The 22,000-nt window shown below is 40.4% G+C and overlaps 2 protein-coding genes across 3 annotated transcripts; one reads left to right on the forward strand and one right to left on the reverse strand.

The window, feature by feature from the left end:
* Positions 1-3,891: 3,891 nt before the first annotated feature.
* LOC127117531 (uncharacterized) lies at positions 3,892-9,474 on the forward strand. Its single transcript, XM_051047581.1, has 2 exons — positions 3,892-6,048; positions 8,534-9,474. The coding sequence occupies exon 2, from the start codon at positions 8,752-8,754 to the stop codon at positions 9,388-9,390; it is 639 nt and encodes a 212-aa protein (XP_050903538.1). The 5' UTR covers positions 3,892-6,048; positions 8,534-8,751; the 3' UTR covers positions 9,391-9,474.
* Positions 9,475-17,102: 7,628 nt separating this feature from the next.
* On the reverse strand, positions 17,103-21,767 carry LOC127117533 (neutral ceramidase 2). 2 transcript variants are annotated; one of them, XM_051047584.1, is made up of 10 exons: positions 21,543-21,765; positions 20,919-21,325; positions 20,380-20,588; positions 19,533-19,877; positions 19,149-19,413; positions 18,774-19,041; positions 18,567-18,692; positions 18,245-18,308; positions 17,885-18,048; positions 17,103-17,767 (listed from the first exon to the last, which is right to left on the reverse strand). In XM_051047584.1, the coding sequence occupies exons 2-10, from the start codon at positions 21,260-21,262 to the stop codon at positions 17,216-17,218; spliced, it is 2,337 nt and encodes a 778-aa protein (XP_050903541.1). In that variant the 5' UTR covers positions 21,263-21,325; positions 21,543-21,765; the 3' UTR covers positions 17,103-17,215. The 2 variants fall into 2 exon arrangements, with proteins under 2 accessions (XP_050903541.1, XP_050903540.1); XM_051047583.1 differs by having other exon boundaries at positions 18,567-19,041; positions 21,543-21,767.
* Between the last annotated feature and the right edge of the window lie 233 nt (positions 21,768-22,000).

A 22,000-nucleotide genomic window follows, 5' to 3' on the forward strand; every position in this document is an offset into this window, starting at 1 on the left:
ACAATTACTATTGTGTATATACAACACACACCTCTATTTCTCATATGCCTTCTATATTGCAATGAATTGTCGTGTATCTGTTAAGATTGTCTGGAGAGTGACTCTTTCAAGTGCCTTCGTGAAACTTTCCTTTAGTTATGACCATGACCTCTCTCCCAATAGCAACAATATAGTGACATATCAGCAGTACATCCAGGACATGGTCCCCCCTCTCATGTTCATTTTCTAATAACTGTTGATGAGTTGTCATATGGAATCTTCTTATACTTCTCGTGTCATATAAGGATGTGACACTTTATAAAGCTATTGGATATAACAATATATTGTACTCCATGGACGAGAAGCTGACACACTGCGTACATTCTCTAACACTAGTTGATCATCGTAATCCTCAAATATCGCATTGACATCTCTGCATAAGACAGTAGTTAAAGCAACAACTGTTAGGTCTCCTCCAAAATGTCATAGTACTCTCTCAAGTAAATGTGGGTACATAAGTCGAGACCTATAAGTCAATCATTCATAATACCAGGATATTGCCTTCAACACCTGTGTTTGGCGGTACTCACCGTATGGCGTGAAACATATATCATCTCCAGGATGCAGTCAATAGCAAGCTTGTATGACTCAGTCGCCCAATTACCCCTGAGTAGGATAATTTGGCACACATTTTTAAAATTATCATTGTAGTTATCAACACACCCTCAATCGATGATATATGTAAAATGTTGGAGAATCCCTGATTCAAAATGGTTTAGATGAAATGTCACTAAGTGTATAGCAAAAGTATTGTAAAATAATTATCAGTGAAGGTGTAAACAAACTATTTAAAATAGAAAGTTTCTTCATGTTCATCTATTTGGTCTTCCATAATTTACCTTCAAGTATTTAATGTAGATGACATTGACATAGATCACACTTTTGTCCACAAAAATGCTAAGTCCAACAAAGGTTAGAAAGTTTGTCCTCAAATGCATATACTCTATGATAGGAAACATTTTCCTCGTCACCCACAACATCCATAACCTTATTAAGATGGTTAATATAAACTTGCGATGTGAATTAGAATTTAGGATGATATCCCCATGCGTCTTTTATATCTTCTTTGGATTTACTCCGATCATCTCCTAATTGTGTCACCGTCAAGCCGAGGGCCTCAAGTATAGTAATTTTGGAGTGATCTAACAATTTTCATGTGAACGGAAGATGTATGAGACATGATACATCATCAATTGTGATAATCATCTAACTAATCGAAATATGAAATGACGATATCTATGCATGTCATGTCTCAAGAAATGGAGACAATAGTGTTAGGAAAAAACAAAGCATAGAGAAGAAGAAAAAAGAACATAATGTGGAAACTTCAAAACTGGAAAAAAAACCACGGCGGTTGTCAATAGACAATCAGAGAATAACATTATGTCAAAATTATTATAACACATAATATACTCTCAATAGACAATCAGAGAATAACATTATGTCAAAATTATTATAAAAACACATAATATACTCTCAAATAACCCAGACCCTCATTACATTCACACCCTCCAAAACAAATATTTAACTACATCTCACAACACTTTAATAGAAGAGTATAAGAGAACAAAGAAGCTCAAATGCAAATTTAAAGTGCTTTTGACTTACGCATCTTGGAATGAAGAACTTGAATCCTATATATGGTTTTGAACTCTTCTTCCTTCACAAAACTAAGCGATGTGAGACTTCAAAGAACTTGTATCCTATATATAGCCTTGAACTTTCTCTTCATTCACAAAAATAAGCGATGTGAGACTTCTTCAACATGTATATTTTTAACCAATCCTAACAATCTCCACCTTGATTGAAAATAGTACATAAATTTTCATTGTCTTCGCCAATAATCATACTCCACCATAAAAATTATCAACATGTATATTTTTAACCAACCCCAACAATCTCCACCTTGATTGAAAATAATACATAAATTTTCATTGTCTTTACCGATAATCATACTCCACCATAAAGAGTATAGTCGCTTGAAGCTACACCACTCAAAGAATTTTCACACAGTCTTCATAGTTTTAAAAACCATCATACTTCAACTAAAGAGGACTATACTTCACTTGAATCTAAACCACTTCAAGAATTTTCACATGTTAAAAACCAAGTTGAAACTTTTATGGGGCAACTTCCATGTTGGCAGGAAGTTCTTCAACCACCGACATAATCTCACAACACACTTTGCATCAACGCCCATGTGTTAATCCGCTAGCAATAACTTGTCCTTTTCCATGACAGCAGAAATGTCACGAGGACACGCTTCTTAGTTTTCCTAGAAGATCATCCTCTCTCACAGCGAGAGAGACATTGCTAGCATTTGACTCTGAGTCTTTCTTTGACGCTGCCCCATCAGGACATTTATACTTTATATGTCCAAGCTTTCCACATTTCCAACATCTCACATCTGTTTCATTGTTTTTCTTCGTGTAACACCTCAAAATTTGCCCTCCTCTCTTGGGACTAAGCATTAACATATTTGCATTTCATTTTAGGGCATTAGGCATCTCATATTGCATATCATGTGGTTACATCGTGCAAGCCATCTTTCCAAGTCTTGATCAGAAGATGAGGAAGTCAGAAGGTGCAAGCTAGGGTATTGACTGATCATGGGCCATCTGAGGATTGGACTGTGAATTAGGGTTTCATGATTTCCAAGGATATTGGTCTTCATCTTGTTTGAATTGATACATCATCATCATCATGGTTGGATGTCATCAGGAGATTGGAGAAGATTCCTTGAGATTAGGGTTTTGACCACAGGTCAACCCTAATCAGTTGTATTGGGCCAATCAGGGCTGGATCAGGAGATGAGGTTTCTGATGGTTATGAGGTTCATTTTGTGATTATATGGTGATTATTGAGGCTAGGGTTTCACCCTTGAGCCATTTCAGTTGGAGATTGGGGTTCAATTTGATATATGCATTGCCAGATTCATCTATCAGATGAAAAGTCAACTGTGGTCAACTGTACATGATCTGATGGATTTGGAGGTGGAAATGAGTTGGATACACTTCATTCATGTTGGAACAAGTGTTGAATGACATCTCAAAGCTTAAGAAGGAAGAAAATCAAGTCAGGACAAAAACTGCCAAAAATAGCAGGTGACTGGTAACTGAAGTTTCCAAAAATGGAAAGTTTTTGACCTCAAAAACAGAAGTCCAAGGAAGCTTCAAATGAAAAATTGTTCAACATGACAGATGTAGATCTTGTTCTCACCTTTCCAAAAAGTCCAAGAACTTGAAAATCCAATGTACGGTTTGCAAAATATGGCTCAGTGAATTTCAGAAAAGACCCGTAATCAGGAGGTCATAACTACCACATACTTTGTCCAAATTGCAAGTTCTTTATATGCACAAACTCCATTTGACATGTACTTTGAGGGTGCATCATTGGATTTGTTCAAAAATGGACAAGGCAAAAAGTCACTTTTCAACTGGACAGCTGAATTGGACCAGGGGCAAAATCGTCCAACTCTCAAAATAATTGGAATTTTTGAATGGGACTTTTTCCAACACCTCAGGAATGGCATTTAGAGTGTGTTTGAATATTCATTTCATGGCTAAGGCATGAGAATTGGATTTTGGCTTGAAAAGTGAAATGATGAAAATTGGTCATTTTTGCATACACATGTGATTTTGAGAAATACTCCACCAATTGGAATGAAACAAGTTTCTACACATTACATATGTCATTTGGAGTTTGCATGAGCTGTCAAAACAGCTGGCAATGAGCTGTACATGGAAATTCCACTTTTGCCCTTATTTGCAAAATAACCACTTTCATTAACAAAGCCAATTTGCATAATTACTTGATTAGAGTTGGATTAAGCTTCCATATATATTCATAATCTCTTGCTAATCACAACAGAATTCACACACTCCAAGATTGGATCTCAAAACCATTCCAATTCTCTCAACTTTTATCAAGAACACAAAAACTTCAATTCCAAGATTCATCACCAATTCTTGATGAATCTTCAAAATTCTTTTTGCATTGAACTCCATTCACCTTCATCCAGATCTGTTTTGGTAGTTTGAGGAGAAAGAAGCCTTGAATCTCGACTGTTCCAAGAAGCATCTTCCATGGTGAATCGCGGATTCGTGCGCTAGGAGTGGAATTGATGGAACCTGAGCATGGCATTCGATTTACTGAAGTTTGTTTCGCACCTGTTTGAAGGAAAAAACACACGAAGGACACCGATTGCAGCACTGCCATCGCCGGTATGTCGAAAATTCGAATCTCCTGTTTTGTTCGATTGATAGGTGCTTTGTGTAGTGCGTTTCATGTAGAATCCAATGGTGCTTGTGGTTTATAGAATGGTGAATCGTAGGTTACGAAATCGAGATTTAAAATTTCGAACTAGAACCCTAAGTGAGTCGATCCGTGCGATTTAGGAACTTTTAGGTTGTAATAATGTGATATTCGTGTTGTGCTCGATGAGACGGTTCCAACGGATCCTTGTTTGCTAATTTCCATTGAGTTTTGATGTTCATCATGATTTTGCAATTTCTGGAAATTTTTCAATGAAAACGATGCTGAAAGTGATGCTAGATCCGTTTTTCTATTTGAATTTTTGAAACTTGTGTTTCCCGCCAGCGCCAATTAATTACTCATAATTTTCTGATATTTCATTTTAATTCTTAAAAAATATTTAACACTTTAAAAAATTCATGAAAAATAGTAAAAAAAATCAGAAAAATATGAAAAAAATTGTGTTGACTTTGTCTTTGAGTGTAGGATTTTTTTGACCTATTGGTCAAAGTTGTGCTTGGTAGGATTTTCAATTGACCTAGGGTTTTCCATTGTATGTCCATTTTTGACACATGTTTGTAATTTGATCATGAAATACTCATATCATAAAATAAATGGCTGAAAATTTTTGTAGTGGTTCTTGACTCATTGAGGATTATTTATATGTAAATTTCATGAATTTTCGATACCTGGTTAGAGAGCAGCAAATTCTGGAACTTAGGTGTGACAATTTGTGTCACACCTCTTGATGTCAACTTGTTGAATTTAATTGGATGACCTATGCATGTTGGAATTGGCTGAAATTTTGCATGATGACTTGTTGATATGTTAGGATGTTGTATGAATTTTTGTAGAATTTTTCACTGCCTTTTCAATTTAATCTTGATTTTTCATTTCTGGTGATTAAATTTGCAAGTCCATGTGACATAGGTTGGTAGATTGATTGGGAAATCCTCATATTGTATTGTATGGCCATGAAATTTGATATGCATGAACTAGACACATTGTGTGACCTCCCTGTTTTGGTCTCATCCATTTCTTTTTAGTTTCCAATGAGATATGAATTTTTGAAGTGGATGTATGCATTGATGGTGTGAATTGAAGCATGAAATTGTGTCTGTTTTTGTTGATTTTCATTGACATGGTTCCATTTGCCCAATTGAGCTCAAATTTGACATGGTAGACCTTGATTGACCCCTGCTTAGGTGTATTTAATTTGAGAATTTTTTGATGTGTTTTGGTATGGATTTGAATGCAATACTTCTGTTTGTATGCTTGGTGGTTCATTTGACCTCATATGGATTGTTTTGTGCATGAATTGAACATGATGGATGATATAAACATGAGACCAATGATGTTTGATCTTGTTTGATGTTAATTTGATGTTGGATGGTGGATACCTTGCTGTTTTGAGTTTTTTCTTGCTTTTGGACCCTAGGCTTGGCCTAGTGGTCTAGTTACTAATATTTGCTTGGTTTTTCAGGATCAAAAGCATAATGTACATGGAGAATGATACAAGTTGATTTTAATTGATGTTGTGGATGTTTGTGCACTAACATAACATTGTTTTGTAGGTGTTGGAGCTTGGGCTTAAGCCTTGAGCTTGCTTTGTGTTGTATTGTTTAAACTGTTTGTTTGCTGTATAGTTTGTCTGATTGAGTACTGACTGAGTTTGATTGTTTCCAGGTACTTTAGTTGCTCAGTTCCTTGTGAACTATTGCTTTGCTTTGCTTTGCATAAGCAACTTGCATTGAGGTAACTTCCTAACTTCATGTAGTCTGGAGACCCGGCTGTTACCGGGCCGGGCAAATTGTCTGAAGTCCTCCTTAAGAGGCAATGATTGTGTTTGTTTATTTTTAAGCCCAAGCAGGAAAAGTCCTTCAAGTAAGGCAATTGGTGGAAGGTAGGGACAAGCAACCTGTCCCCCACTATTCAGTTGAGTCTTCTCCTTGCTCCCATTACATGGTTGTAGCATTGAGATCCAAGCCCAAGATCCTGTGCAGTGCATTGTGTCAGAGTCATCGAGTATAGAAGGGTCCCCCCATTCTGGACCCATGCTCATTTGTCAGAAGCTCTCCCTGGTTAGGGATAAGAGCTGTGAGGTCTGATCCTCACTTCACCTATCATCTGCTTCACCTTAGCCTCGTAATGGCAAGGTTAAGAGCAAAACCAGCCTGTACAGACGACTCGCTTCGGCGGTCAAACCCCATTGATTGAGCCTCTTGTTTGGTTATAGTGGGTGTTTTGTGATTATTTGTCTAACATGCTTGATTGAGATGCTTGTTCTCATTTGATATATGATTGTATGCTTGTGTGCTAGCTTCTTTCCTGGTTAGGATAGTTTACTGATGCAAGTAGGATAGAAAACCGAACTTAGGGTTAACGATGCATGACAACATTAGGCTCGAGTCTCAGCTCCCTAGTTGTGTATCTTTCCCCGGTTTCTGGTTAGCAATTTAGTCCCTTTCAGGGGAACTACATCGCCCTGATCCTCGTTCCAGACGAGGTATGTAGGCAGGGGGTCGTGCGAGACCTCTCCGGGCAACCTTTTTCTTTTTGCGTGTGTTTGTTTGTTATCTGATTGCATGTTGGGTTCGGATGCCGACGTAAGCCCAGTGATTGGCTGTCGGGCTCCACGTTTGCCCTTTTGAGTGTGTTTTGGTTCGGATGCCGACGTAATTCCATTCAGTGGTTGTCGGGCTCCATGTTTGCCACCCTTGCTTGTTTGTATGTTTTGTGTTGTTTGGCGTGCGTAAGCCGAACTACAGTGGCTCTGATTCTTGTTCCAGACAAGATATGTAGGCATAAGGTGCGACACCTTATCGAGCTCGTTCCTCTTAACCCCACCTGCGTTCCCCGTGTGTGTGTGTGATGTTTAGCAACCTTTTCTTTATTCTAGGACGTGGATCCCTAGGAGTACCTAGGACGTGAGGGGTGCTAATACCTTCCCCTCGCGTAACCGACTCCCGAACCCATTCTCTTGGTCGCGAGACCATGTCTTTCCAGGTTTTTCTGAGCGTTTCCTTTCCCTACCTTGGGATAAATAACGCGCAGTGGCGGCTCTGTGTGTATTTCTTTTGAGTCTCGCCGGTTGATTTTTCGCAGGATGCGACAGCTGGCGACTCTGCTGGGGACTTCACAGATGTAGACCTATGCTGGTCCATCGTCCCTAAGCGAGTCCTTCCTAGCGTTCTAGGATAGTTTAGGTTGCTTGTGTTGTTTGATTTATTGCATTTATTATTCTAACCAGTGTGTATATATTTGCATTAATGTCTGCATGCATCATACCATCATATTGTTGCCGTCCTCTGTACAGGTGGTTCCTCTGTTTTGGGGTGGGAGTTACTCGAGGTAAAAGGCCCAATACCCAGGCTATGAGTGAAATCTAGGAAACCTAGGAATAGAGTGATTCATGGGAAGCGGGTGGTATGGCGCCACTTAGCGGAACATTGATATCACGAGCAGTTCAGACCCTGGTGGGATATTATCGTTACATACTTCGGGTGTGTATATGATGGTATTCTGCGAAAGGTTATTTATGCTGCGTTTCTTTCGACTTTACCCTGGCCTAGATGACACCCGTGAGTGGGGAGGGAATGATCATTCTAACAGGTACAGATGGTGACTGTTGGTGATTGATGGTGACGTTGATGGTGACTTTTGTTCCGTGGATCCGGGTCCTATTTATAAGTCGGATTTATGGTTATTTATTGCCGTGACGCCGGAGTGCTGTCCGTAACTTATCAGAGGGGATCCGTTTATTTCAGGATTCCCCGGGCCGAGATATTTATCAGTGGGGATCCGTTTATTTCGGATTCCCTGGGCCGATTCAGATGGTGATGGTGTATCTGCTCAGAGTTTTGTCCAGTGATGATGATGATGTATTTGTCTTCCGTTTATTTCGGAACCTGTGGGTCAGAATTGTGTTTGTTTATTCCTCAGATGGTTATGGTCAGCCCAGAGACCAGATTCAGTGCAGATGATCAGATGGCTTGGAGGATGGCAACGCATTGCATTCATTCATCAGCATCATTCCCATTTTGCATTCATCTGCATCAAACTTACGTCTAGCCATATAGGGAGTATGATTGATTGAGAATCTGGTTGAGAGACATCGGAATGTCCGAATGTTATTGGTGAAATGTTATCTGTCTCGATGAAACCAGAATCAAAGGACAGAATCTTCCTCATATGGATAGACGTTGCATTCATGCATATTAACCTGTTTGCTGTTTTGCAGGGATCATTGCTCGTGCTCGTAGAGTCATCCCTTTGCACTCAACCCGACCTCACAGATATTACACCAGGCGCAATACTCCCAGACTGATGGATCCTCCCAACGCTGACATCCTCGAACTGAAAGAGAAGATGGGAGAGCTGATCAATGTCATGCAAGAGTTCGCCTTGGGGCAGAAAGTAATTGCCGAAAAGGTGAGGAGGATTGAAGACTAGCTGAAGATGGGGAACATGCAAGGAAACGCTTCGTTGTCTGGACCGAAGAAATTCTTTGGTAATGACCAGTGCAAGGATGAGGGTGGATCGAGTGCTGGGTACGCCCAGAGAGGACACGGTAGGGGTCGTTACTACCAGCACACCGCTGCGGTAACTATTCCTGCTGGCAATCAGCCTACACAGCAGCAACAGCAACGTCAGCCACCGCAATCGAGAGCCGGGTACCAGGTGAAAGGGAAAGGAGTTGATCGTCATTTTGACAGGCCGCCTGTGACATATTCTTGCTTATTGAAGAAGTTGAAAGATATGGGGCTGGTACAGTTGAGGACTTTGGCACCTATGGGACCTGATCAAAGGCCAGCCAATTTTGATGAAAATGTCAAATGTGAATTCCATTCGGGTGCTCCCGGGCACAGTGTAGAGGACTGCAAAGCTTTTAAGCACGTAGTCCAAGACCTGGTGGATTCCAAGGCCCTCAATTTTACATTGTCATTGAATGCTGATGCCAATCCCATGCCGGCGCATGGACAGGCGATGGTGGGTGCAATTGCTGAAAATTCAGATCGCGCCTGTGCGGTAGGTGGAGAGACTAACAGTGACTGCAAGTTCAGTGGTTGGATAAAGCCGTGCGTACCAGGAAGCTGAAAGGCTTAACAGATCATCACGGTCGCTCATCCTGAAGAGTAATATTTTTCTTGTTTTCCATTTTATTTGCATGAAAGCCATACGTGTTGCCCGACTCGTAATGGTCCATTGTAAGGGCCACCTCATGTTTAAATTTGCATTTTCTGCATCATTAATAAATGGATGTTTTTCAGTCAAAAAGCGGTGTTCCCTGTTTTTCATTTATTTTTGCAGTTTAAAAACAAATAAAAATGGCAATGTTTGTTTTCATTTTTTCCTTTTTGATTTGTCTCGTCCCAAATTCAAAAATAATTCTCCGGATCTCGTTGATAACAATTTGGTTACCCCTCATATGACTTCGACAAACCGATCTATCTTGCTGAAGAAGAAGACGAAGAAGATTGTGATCTGCTGGAATTAGCCAGGTTGTTTAAACAAGAGGAGAAGGTGATTCAGCCGCACGTGAAGCGGGTTGAGATTGTTGTACCAAGCACCGCCGAGGTCAGAAAGGAAGCAAAAATTAGGGCCGCTTCAGAGGCAAGCCGAGAGCAGAATGGTGGTCTTGTTAAAAGAGCATGTGGATACCGTCACCTGGTCATGTCAGGATATGCCAGGGTCGGATACGGGTGTCGTTGTGCACAAGCTGTTATGAAGAGAAGATTGTCCTCTAGAGAAGCAGAACGCCAGTGCCTGTATCAGAGAGCCATGGTGACTTTGTTTCATGATATGATTCATCATGAAGTCGAATGCTATGCTATGATATGATAGCAAAGTCCCAAAAAAGAGGGGCATCTGGCAGACTGGGGGCAAGTCGTTTGACCGGTGGAGACAATTCAAACTGAGGTTGAATTCAGATAAGTGCACTATCAGAGTGCGATCCGGTAAGATGTTGGGGTTCATTATAAGTGTCAGGGAGGAATCGAGGTTCATCCTGCAAAAAAAAAAAAAAAAAAAAAAAAAAAAAGAGAAACGCCTGGACCGAGAACAAAGAAAAAGAGGTGCGTGGTTTCTTAGAAAGATTGAACTATCTATCATGGTTCACATCTTATCTAACAGCCACGTGTGAACCCATGTTCAAGATGTTGAAAAAAAATCAAGCGGTCAGGTGAAATAATGATTGCCAAGGGGCATTGAAAATATAAAAAAAAGGAAAGTTGCAGGAACCTCTGATTCTGATACCTCCTGTGGAAGGAGCAATTGTTAATCTGTACTTAACGGCCTTCGAGGGGTCTATGAGGTGTGTATTGGGTCAGCATGACGTGTCTTGTCGAAAAGAGCATGCAATTTACCTTAGCAAAAAGTTTGTCGACTGTGAAACAATACGTTCACTGTTCGAGGAAACTTGCTGTACTTTGGCATAGGCTGCTCGCCGACTGAGACAGTATATGCTGATTCATGCCACTTTGTGGATTTCCGAGATGGATCCGATCAAGTATGGGTTTGAGAATCCAGTATTGACCGGACGGGTTCTCAGAAAGCAATCAAGGAGTGTATTGTCTGATTACATTGCCTAGCAACCCATTGAGGGTTATCAACCGATGAAGTTTGAAGTTCCCTGATGAGGACATCTCGAGGTACTCTAATCGAAAGATTGAGAGTGACCGATCCCGGAGGAGGGGCTTGACCCCGAATCCGAACGGATTCTGATGTCTGATGGGGAAGTTAAGGTGAGTAAGTTGTTGTTGCCCGAACAACATTTGAATGCACCAACGATGGTGACTGAGTCTGAAGCTTGTATCCTGGGTGCCGAACCTCAATGCGTATATCTACTGGGGCAAACGCCTATCTCGCTCGGAGAACCTGATTGAGGAAAAGAGGCTAGCAGCCATCTGTCATGGGCAGTTGTACCAGCAGTGGATGAAGCGTGCTTTGGACAAGAAGGTGCAACCTCGGGTATATCACGTGGGTGATATGGTGCTGAAAAGGATCCTTCCTCCTCAAAACGATCGAAGGGGCAAATGGACACCGAATTATGAAGGTCCATTCGTGGTCAAGAAGGTTTTCTCTGGCGGAGCCTTGTTGTTAACGACCATGGATGGCGAGGATTTTCCATCCCCTGTGAATGCGGACGCAGTTAAAAAATACTTCGTATAAATTGACCCGCTGGACGAAAAGAATAAAATAGTCCAGGCAAAAATGGGCATCCCGGCGAACCAAAAACAGAAGGAAAGGTTCGGGCAAAAATTAGGGATATAGATGAAAAAATGTACATCCGGCAAGTCGAAAACCTGAGATAGGCGACTTGGGCAAAAAGGGGTATCCCGGTGGACTGAAAACCCGAAAGGGCGGTCCAGGCAAAAGAGGGATTGAAACGAACAACTGCGTCCAGCATGATCGTTTGCGCTTTGGTTAAAGCATCATGGATAATACCCGGTAGGGATCGGTCGGAAGCGTCTTGTTCAGAAGGCAGAAAGCATGGAGAGTCTGAGGACATATGGGGTGTAACCGAGTTGGAACTCGATGAGATCACGGGTTTCACGTTGCCATTAGGATAGATTTTTCCTTTTGTGCGCAATTACCTCTTTTCAGGAATTGCTTCCTTTTGTATTGCTCATTTGAGCCACATTTTTTCAATCAATAAAATGCACATTCAGTCAAATAATTTTGTTTTTGTTTTTCGTTACCGCTTTGATTGCAAAAACATCCAGAAATTTTTGATAAAGAATCTTTGCATTTTAACACATACAGGTTCCTTCCAATGCATGTTTATAAGATGGAAAGCTTGAAATCTTATTTGGAAGGTTGAGTAACCCAAGTGTTGAAATCTTGACACGCCTGGGGCACGGTTTTATCTAACGGTCTGTTTTGCAGGAACTGTTAGATATTCTTCACTCACTTGCAGGTTGTGGTGTGGAAGCTTTGTAACAGATCCCCAGAGAGTTCGCTCAGGGACGAAGGAATGAAAATGACGAAGACGTTGAGACGTACGACGATCCTTGATGATAATCAAGAAGACTCTTCAAAATCGGAAGATTGGAGAGTATGTAATTCCCCGCAGAGTCCGATCAGGGACGAGTGCATGAAGAAGGAACGGAGGGACGACGAGACGTCCGACGACCTTTGAAATTAATCAAGAAGACTCTTCAAAGTCGGAAGATTGAAATTTCTGTATACTTCCAGGAGTACGTTTCTCGTCGAGCGCGGGGTGATTTGGAATACAGGATGATGAAGCAGAAAAGGTCCAGACGAGTCTGGGAATTCTCAAAAGTGGAAAGCTGATACGAGATTGGGAGGTAGATACCGTGGTTCGATGAGTCGATGGGTGTTCGGTGCCAACTTTTCTCATTCCCCAGCTAAGTCCCCGAGCAGGGTCATAAGGAGGTTTTTCCCCAGCAGATTCCAGATCTGTGATTTCTCCAGCCGAGTCAGGATGGTTGTCCCCGGCCGGTTTACAACGGTGTTTCCTCAGCAGCCAGGTCTGAAGGTTGCTATTCCCCGAGTGGAGCGGGTCTTTTTCAAAGAAATATATCTCCAACAGTGTTCATCCTACCAGTGGATTGAACGAGTTTCCGTAGCAGACGAATATCTGCATCCCCAGCCGAGGGTATCCTACATGTGGATTGATTGGGTCCTCCCCAGCGGAGTAGTTGTCGTTCCCCTAGCAGGGTCTGGATGGTATTCCCCCAGCAGGTTGAAGATTGCTCATTTCCCCAGCGGGAGTATCTGTGAGGGTTCCCAAAGCAGAGTTGGGATCTATATCCCCAGCAAGTCAAAGACTGTATCCCCACAGAGTGTTGGTGGTGCTTATCCCCAGCAGTTTCCCGAGTGGATTGGGTGCAAATGAGGTTCTTCCTCAGCAAGGGTTGCTATTTCCCAGCAGCAGTGCTATTCCCCAGCAGGGTGGAGTTAGAGCGGTGACGAGTTCCTCAGCAGAGTGTCTCGTGCTTCTCAGAAGAGTCCCTTGAGGGGGATATTTTTTATGCATTCATCATGTAGAGTAAGCATAGCATATTGCATAGAAAAATAATAACTCGCGTAGCATTTCCATAATTATGGAGCATTACGCAGAAAAAGATCATGCATCATTGTTGCAAGCATAGAGCTAGTCTCAAGCCGTGGTTACCGTTTGAGAGGTGGTTTTGCCCAGAAGCGAAGATGTTACTCTGTGGAGTTTAGCATCATGACGCCAGATCAACAATGTTCCCCAGTAGTGCGATATTGGAGGAAATGTTCCCGTCAGACAGAGATGGGGATACAATCAGAAGACGTTACGCGATCAGCGCGATTCAAGCCGTGATTACCGCTTGAGGTTTGGTTTTGTCTGACAGCGAAGACGATGCTCCGAGGAGTTCAGCATTGTGAGTTTGGAACCACCGTTTCTTCCCAGACATCAGTAAGTGTTTGGTCGATCATTGTTTGATGTCTGTCCGCATCATTGTTTGATGTCTGTCCGCATCATTGTTTGATGTCTGTCCGCATCATTGTTTGATGTCTGACCGCATCATTGTTTGATGTCTGTCCGCATCATTGTTTGATGTCTGACCGCATCATTGTTTGATGTCTGTCCGCATCATTGTTTGATGTCTGTCCGCATCATTGTTTGATGTCTGTCCGCATCATTGTTTGATGTCTGTCCGCATCATTGATTGATGTCTGTCCGCATCATTGTTTGATGTCTGTCCGCATCATTGTTTGATGTCTGTCCGCATCATTGTTTGATGTCTGTCCGCATCATTGTTTGATGTCTGTCTGCATCATTGTTTGATGTCTGTCCGCATCATTGTTTGATGTCATGTCAACATCATTGTTCGGTGCCTGTAAACATCGAGTTTCCTCCCGGTCATTGGTTAATGTCTGGTCGAGCTTTTTTTTGGTGTCAGTAAACATCATTGTTCGATGTTCAGTAAACGTCGAGTTTTCTCCCAGTCATCAGTCAGTGTCTGGTTGAAAATGTTACTCTGAGGAGTGTGGTACCATGACGTCAGATCAGCAGTGTTCCCCAGTAGTGCGATATTGGAGGAAATGTTTCCGTCGGACAGAGATGGAAATGGAATCGAAGGACGTTTTGCGATCAGCGCAATTTTCGGGGTTCAACTGGAGAAAAGGAAGTGTTGCGGCATTTTCTGGGGTTCAAATGGAGATTGGAGTTGAAGATTATATCCAGGATGCGGTCCGCGGGATTATCTTCTGTTCATGTGTCACCTTAGACTCTAGCTGAGGCCAATGGAGGTCGTTATAGGTGTCTTCTGAGGAAGAGTTACACATGCTACCTTCTTTATGAAGGTTTACCCTCTGACATGTCGCCCTCAGAGTGGTTTGGTGTTATTTCCGACGTTGCCAGCGGAATTATCACGGGAGAATGGAGAAAAGGATATGCTGAGGCATTTTCTTGGGGTTCAAATGGAGAAAGGATATGCTGAGGCATTTTCCGGGGTTCAAATGGAGAAAGGGAGATGTTGCGACATTTTCTGGAGAACGGGGTTCATTCTGGCGATCGAGAGTTATCGTCAGGCGACTGGGGTTCAAATCGGAGATCGGGGTTCATTATTTTGGCAAAGAAGGAGTGCTGAGGCATTTTCCGGGGTTCAAATGCAGAGATCCGAGGATCGTTTGCGCGGAAAAATTTCGGGGTTCAAGAAAATGAAAAAAAGATAAGAAAATTTTGGGGTTCAAGAAAAGCATAAAAAGAGATGATAATCCCGAGTGGATGTGTGGTGTTCATACCATGTTTCTCCCTGTGTTGCCATTTATTTTGGTATCCAGGTCGACGTTTTTTGAGTTTGTTTCTTCGCCGATGCTGACAGGCGTTGTTAATTATTATCCCATAAGAGTGCAAATTGTTCGTCTGTTCTTGGTATTCAATCACTCTTCATCCTGATCATCCGAAATCCGAGGCTATTTCGTATCGACAGGTTCACAGTGGATTGAATAGGGGCAGCTGTAACACCTCAAAATTTGCCCTCCTCTCTTGGGACTAAGCATTAACATATTTGCATTTCATTTTAGGGCATTAGGCATCTCATATTGCATATCATGTGGTTACATCGTGCAAGCCATCTTTCCAAGTCTTGATCAGAAGATGAGGAAGTCAGAAGGTGCAAGCTAGGGTATTGACTGATCATGGGCCATCTGAGGATTGGACTGTGAATTAGGGTTTCATGATTTCCAAGGATATTGGTCTTCATCTTGTTTGAATTGATACATCATCATCATCATGGTTGGATGTCATCAGGAGATTGGAGAAGATTCCTTGAGATTAGGGTTTTGACCACAGGTCAACCCTAATCAGTTGTATTGGGCCAATCAGGGCTGGATCAGGAGATGAGGTTTCTGATGGTTATGAGGTTCATTTTGTGATTATATGGTGATTATTGAGGCTAGGGTTTCACCCTTGAGCCATTTCAGTTGGAGATTGGGGTTCAATTTGATATATGCATTGCCAGATTCATCTATCAGATGAAAAGTCAACTGTGGTCAACTGTACATGATCTGATGGATTTGGAGGTGGAAATGAGTTGGATACACTTCATTCATGTTGGAACAAGTGTTGAATGACATCTCAAAGCTTAAGAAGGAAGAAAATCAAGTCAGGACAAAAACTGCCAAAAATAGCAGGTGACTGGTAACTGAAGTTTCCAAAAATGGAAAGTTTTTGACCTCAAAAACAGAAGTCCAAGGAAGCTTCAAATGAAAAATTGTTCAACATGACAGATGTAGATCTTGTTCTCACCTTTCCAAAAAGTCCAAGAACTTGAAAATCCAATGTACGGTTTGCAAAATATGGCTCAGTGAATTTCAGAAAAGACCCGTAATCAGGAGGTCATAACTACCACATACTTTGTCCAAATAAATGAGGTTAATTAATTCAGGGTGTTACAACTCTCATCTCTCAACGGTTCTTCTTCTATAGTTGACCAATCTCAACTCATACAAATGACTCTCGTCCATCCATGGTTCTTCTATAACTGACAAATCCTGACTCACACGTCAACCCATGATTCTGGTCTCAAACTCCATGGATCCGATCCTATACGACATAGTAACACTCTCATGAGACTCCATGGCAATCTAGCTTGAGGATATCTCACAAGATAAAGAAAAATCCATGGCTTAATGATTATCTTAAATCAAGATTAGAACTTGAACATCGATGACTTTTTATGTCATTATATCACTTTGCACAAATTCTAGATCTAGTTTAGTTATGTGAAAGTCTTTTTGCCTGTGTGGAAACATCTTGCCGGTGTGCATGAGTGCTTGAGAGTGGAAACCTCTTGTCAGTGATTGACAGTTGTAATCTCTTAGTTTGTGGGAGGAACCAGAATAACATTGTATGTCGTCTTCTGTCTTCTGAAAAGAGATTCTGAAATTGGCTTTTCATAAATGAAAAAGAATTTTTCCCACCTTTCTTACATTCATACATAAATCCTATATCCTTTAATTGAATTATTAATTTGTATAACTACCAACAAAACTGTTTTAGGAAACCAGTCATTTATTTATATTTTGAGTATTTTTTGGTTCTTATTTGCGGGATGCATAACTACAGACAATTATGAACTTGTGACTTATGAGAGAGGGGATCAAGGAGAGAGAAAGAAATAGATGGAGATAGGAGAGACAAAAATCTTGTGTGACAATGAATAATTCAATCCTAAATAAAAGTTAATTATTAAACAAAATATTCGAAACACATTAAAATAATCCAGTGTAATATGAAAAATCAAACTCTCTTCGTTTGAGTCCTTGGTTGTGATTAGGAAAGCATATAAAGAAAAATGAAAAACAAAGGATAGTGATGAAATCAACCTTGATTTAATGGAAGTATTTTGAGAGACTTGAATACAACAAACTCCAAAATATATAGTAATAACTTTTCTTAAGACCATTAAACATGTAGATTGGATCAGTGTGTTACTACAAATGCACTAGATGAACCTGTGAAGTGTCGAGTCGACCCTAACAAACCCTTTGCAGCTCCAAAATGTTTAATTCTGTATACACCAGGAGTTACATCCTCTGGAATTCTCCATTCTATTGTACCTTTACTATGAGTACTGAGTTTGAAAGGTCTCGACCACTTGAAGCGCAGGCAAAAATCATCGTCGTCGTAAGCAGGAACCCACGAACCCTTCCCTTGGAGATATTCCACCAGAGAAAATGTACCTTCTGTCATAAGGTCGTTTCGAGGGCAAGCAGACCAAAAAGTAACCGACACTGTGTCGCCTCTCTTAAAGGTGGAATTCTTGGGTACATCAGAGGCGCAATCCCCGAAGTTTACACCAAGAGGGGTTCCGTCCATCACTACTGGTGTTAGTAAACCTATTTGCTTGTTGAGGAGGTCTGGCGGTTGCGGGCCTGATTCTACAGGCTGACCGCTGATGAGGGCGTGCGCGAGCTTCTTGAATTCTTGAATGTAGGCACTCAAAGTGTGTGGACCAAAAAGTGTCGAAGCACCCTGACAACAACACGGAAAAATTGAAGTTAGAAAGTTGCACATAATAGTCGTATGCAAGAAACACTATTTTCATCTTAAAAAAGTTTCGTGACCGTTTTCACAAAAGTTATAACTGACCTCGTATCTTTGCACCTCGTACTCCTCGTATGTGGTCACATACTGTGAATAAGTATTCGTCAACCCTGCTATAACAACATGAATGTTGCTACCAAAGCTTTTGTCACCACTTAGCACTGTCTTCACTGCATCACGAAGCCGTCTCCCAGCCATTGTTGTAAATTCTGTCAGAATTAAAACAATTACAACCAAGCATGAAGCGTGAAGCACCCGAAAAAGTACTCGGTATAAACGAGCATGATATGCTAACTTTCATTAATCCGTTTTACATATTACATCTCATTAGACCAAGCTCATTTATAGCTGAAACATGATATTTTAAAATTCAACAGACAGATTATAAGAAATTAAGAGTAATACCTCCTGGTACACTAAGAATAACAAACTGTCCAATTCGGAAGATCTGGATTGGAAGTATTGAAGGCTGCAAAGGAACACAACGGAAGAAAGCTGAATAAGTAAATGCTACTATCATTAATTAAATTGTACGGCCGAAGAAAATGGAGAGAGGCGTATGAAAGTCATCGAATACAGGTCTTGGAAAAAATTCAAAATAACTAGGATTTATAGTACTTCTATCCATAAAAAGTCAGAACAAAACTTCATTAAAATTATTTGAATTTACTAAAATGAATATTCATATTGATTGAAAGTGAAAAAGCTGTTAAAACCAGTAACTTACAGCCCAATCATATGGAAGCTTCATTTCACCGGTATCGAGCAAAATAGGCTTTGGATACTGACAGTCTATTTGTTCCTTGTCTGGCGTTTTCAATAAGTTGCGGACCAGTTTCCAGAAAGGATTCCCCTGACACACAGAAAAGTTAGCACAAAGAAGAATACTGGTCTTGGATAATGGATAAGCATACGGTACAGAATCACTGCTTACCTGATCATCACCTTGCTTAAAATCAAATGCCCCAGGTCCATCCGTTGTTCCAGCAGCAAATCCGAATCCCATTGCAGCAGGGCATGTCTTTACTACCTTAGAAGCTCCTGCGATAGAAACATTTACCTCGAGCTTGGAGAAATCTAAGTACACATGTCGAAAATCCACCTTTCCTTTAATCTGTTCGGATGCTCCGTTAAACAACTCCGCTGCTTTTTTAAACTGTCTCTCCCCTATAATACGTGTACTTTCAAATTCATCGGGGTAACTGCCATATTAGTTACAACAACAAGAGACAAGTTTAGTAATCGCAAGAACATATGTAAATTTGCGAAACTAAAAAAAAAAAAAAAGGAGCGTGCAATAAATAAGTACCCAGGTCCTTTGCCGTAGCATAGCTCGTTCTTCCCTCCACATGTGCTGTGATTGAAGTCGCAAGGTAGTCCAGTGTCTGTACAAAAGGCTCCAAGTACGTTTGGACTAACATCACCGCAATTGGATTGACAAAATGCAGATACAAATCTAGGTTTGCCGTCCTGCCTAAGAACACCTCTCACACGTCTAGCAACACTTGATGTTTTGGTTGCTGGTCTACCAGGAGGAGATTGGAATGAGGCAGCAAGTTCCAGTAACTCATGGTCTAAAACAATAAGTTTTAAGCGAGAAGTGAGATTTGAAAATGTAATTCATATAAATAGCAATAGAACAAAAAGACCGAAGAATTGCCGTGCAGCCAAATGCATAAAAAAAAAAACTTACGATTATTATTAAGACTGGGAATTATGTTTGAAATTCTTCGAGGTAAGCTGTCATCTTCAAATCCAGGGGAATCTTTTCTCACAGAACTTTTTCGGTCAAACCAGTCTTCCATAAATCGCGCAGCAGCACCCTTATTATCCCCGCTAACTAATGAGTTTGTACGACTCATTGAAGTCCCATGAGTAGCAAACCAATTGAAACTTCCCACAGCACCCCACTCATCATCAACAAACTTTAAAAGAGACATTTCTTTATCGACATTATATTTATATTTGCTTCTCTCTTCAGCAGGATTGTTGAGATAACCACTAGGACTGCGATTAACACCAGCATCTAAAATCTCACCTGCAAGTTGAAGATAACATTTAACATCATCAAAAGCAGGGAGAGAGTATGCATACTATTCAATTCTCATATCCGGGTCTTACTTATGAACCTGATTTTTCTTGTTTTTGTAAAAAATTCTTTTTCTTTTTCAAAAAAAAAAAGATGAATCGCGTGAATCATGTAGGACTCAAGACCGCTGGAACATTTTTCTTATTCGGTTTCAGTGGCGAACGTGTACAAGTTCCACTCATGTACAATTCCCTTATTATTTTTCATTTCTTACCAAAGATTATGAAAAATAAAACAAAAAATGAAAGTTTTGATGCACTCGTCACATACAATTGAACACAAAATGTAAAAATAAACCTAAAACTAAGCAACTTGCTTCCTATAGTTTTTCATTTTTTTCTAACACACTTCAACAGTATGCAAAACACCCATAGTTATCAATAAATTTAACTTATTCATTATAAATACTAAGGAAGAAAGGAAAGAGAACTAATGCTAAGTCTTCTCTTACCCTTATTGACAAAAATTGATCCTGGGCGGAGATTTTCATGGGCCTGGACAATGCTTTTCTCAATGCCATCGACAAGAACATCAAATGACTGGCGAACGAATCCAAGGGATGTTACGATATACACAACATACTGGAGATAACCCCCGGGACCAGCATGCGTGTGAATTCCACTAATAGCTACATTATTTTCTGTATATATGTCACCATATCTGTCAATCAAACAAAATGAAGTGTGATATCAGACACATAAAAAGAGGGGCAATCTCATGCCACCGACTCATATTCTACTTCACCAAATTAGCCTATGCAGCACCAACACCTCTCTAAAAAGGTGTTTCCGTGTACGCTTAATTATTCATTTTTCTAAAATTATTACCAATGTCGACGTGTTAGTGTCAGTGTCGTGTTTCCGGTGTCCGGGAAACAATTTTCATTCAACTACTAAAATAGGTGACTATGTGAACGCACGAATCCAATTATAAAACACACTGCTAGCCGAAATTCATAGTCGATCTTTTGTAATGTCTAAAATTAATTACCTTGCTTTAAGTCTCTCAAGTAGTTTGATAGTAACAAGCTGTGAACCCATGCAAGCATCAAGATTAACAAACACTACCCTGTTACCCTTAGGCTCAGCAACAATAAAAGCTCGAGCCCTTAACCGGAAGTGAACCCCGGATGCAATCTGTTCTGTGTTAGCATACCCCATCATGTTAACATCAGCAGCAGGACCAGTAATATCATAGCTTCCAAGACCAATCAAGTAATTAGAATATGCAACATCACTCTTGAGTAGTATTATTAAGAACAACAAAAAACTCCATACTCCCATAGTTCCAGAAACCCTCCAAACATTCAAATTACTGAATGAAGGGAGCTCCATCACAGTTCAAATCAACCTAAAAAAAATTCAATTCTTTAAACCTAGCCAGTCCTTCTCATCTCCCTTCAAAAAATCAAACACACAAAACTATCAATTACTGTTAATATAAATTTCAGAAATTCAAATTCAAATGCAATAAATTCCAATTTCACATAATTAAAATAGCGCAATTGAATTTTTGACCACCCAGATGTAAAGTAATGATCTTTATACGAAAATGAGCATAGAAAAATGAAATAAAAGGAAATTGTGAATGTGGGTGATAGAGAAATAAACAAACCTAGAAGATGGAAGGGAAAGTTGAATTTGAAGAGAGTGTGGAAAGTGGAATAGATAGATATATAGATAGATATAGAATTAAGAGTGATGATGAAAGGGAAAGAGGAGTTGGTGGTAGAGTGGAGGAAAGGGCACGGGAAGAGAGAGTTGTGGAGTGATGAATCGTCCACTCCACTCTCTCATACGTACCTGAAGCTTCCCAATTTTGGCATTGCATGATGCAACCCAATAAATAAATAGCAAAAAAACAATATTAAGACTCGTTGGAAGGGGGAAAAAGAATTGTACTATGATAAACATAAGTGTGTTTGTTTATTTTCCTTAAATGTGAAGTTTACTAAAAATCATTATGTCAATTTTGGTCCCCACTTGAGTGAATGTATATCTTTTGGTAAAAATACATTATTGTGTGGAGATATCTTAGGTGAGAAATTAATTTAGATGTAATTGAAGAGATAA

The sequence above is a fragment of the Lathyrus oleraceus genome, chromosome 2, assembly GCF_024323335.1.
Source record: "Lathyrus oleraceus cultivar Zhongwan6 chromosome 2, CAAS_Psat_ZW6_1.0, whole genome shotgun sequence".
Taxonomy (NCBI): Eukaryota; Viridiplantae; Streptophyta; class Magnoliopsida; order Fabales; family Fabaceae; genus Lathyrus; species Lathyrus oleraceus.

Excerpts from the sequence above, each read along its gene's own strand:
- LOC127117531 (XM_051047581.1), top strand. The coding sequence starts at position 8,752 with ATGGGGAACATGCAAGGAAACGCTTCGTTGTCTGGACCGAAGAAATTC.
- LOC127117533 (XM_051047583.1), bottom strand. The coding sequence starts at position 21,262 with ATGGAGCTCCCTTCATTCAGTAATTTGAATGTTTGGAGGGTTTCTGGA. Across the intron at positions 19,878-20,379 it reads ATCAATTTTTGTCAATAAGG|GTGAGATTTTAGATGCTGGT; the intron begins GTAAGAGAAGAC and ends TTCAACTTGCAG. Across the intron at positions 18,049-18,244 it reads TATTCTTAGTGTACCAGGAG|AATTTACAACAATGGCTGGG; the intron begins GTATTACTCTTA and ends TAATTCTGACAG.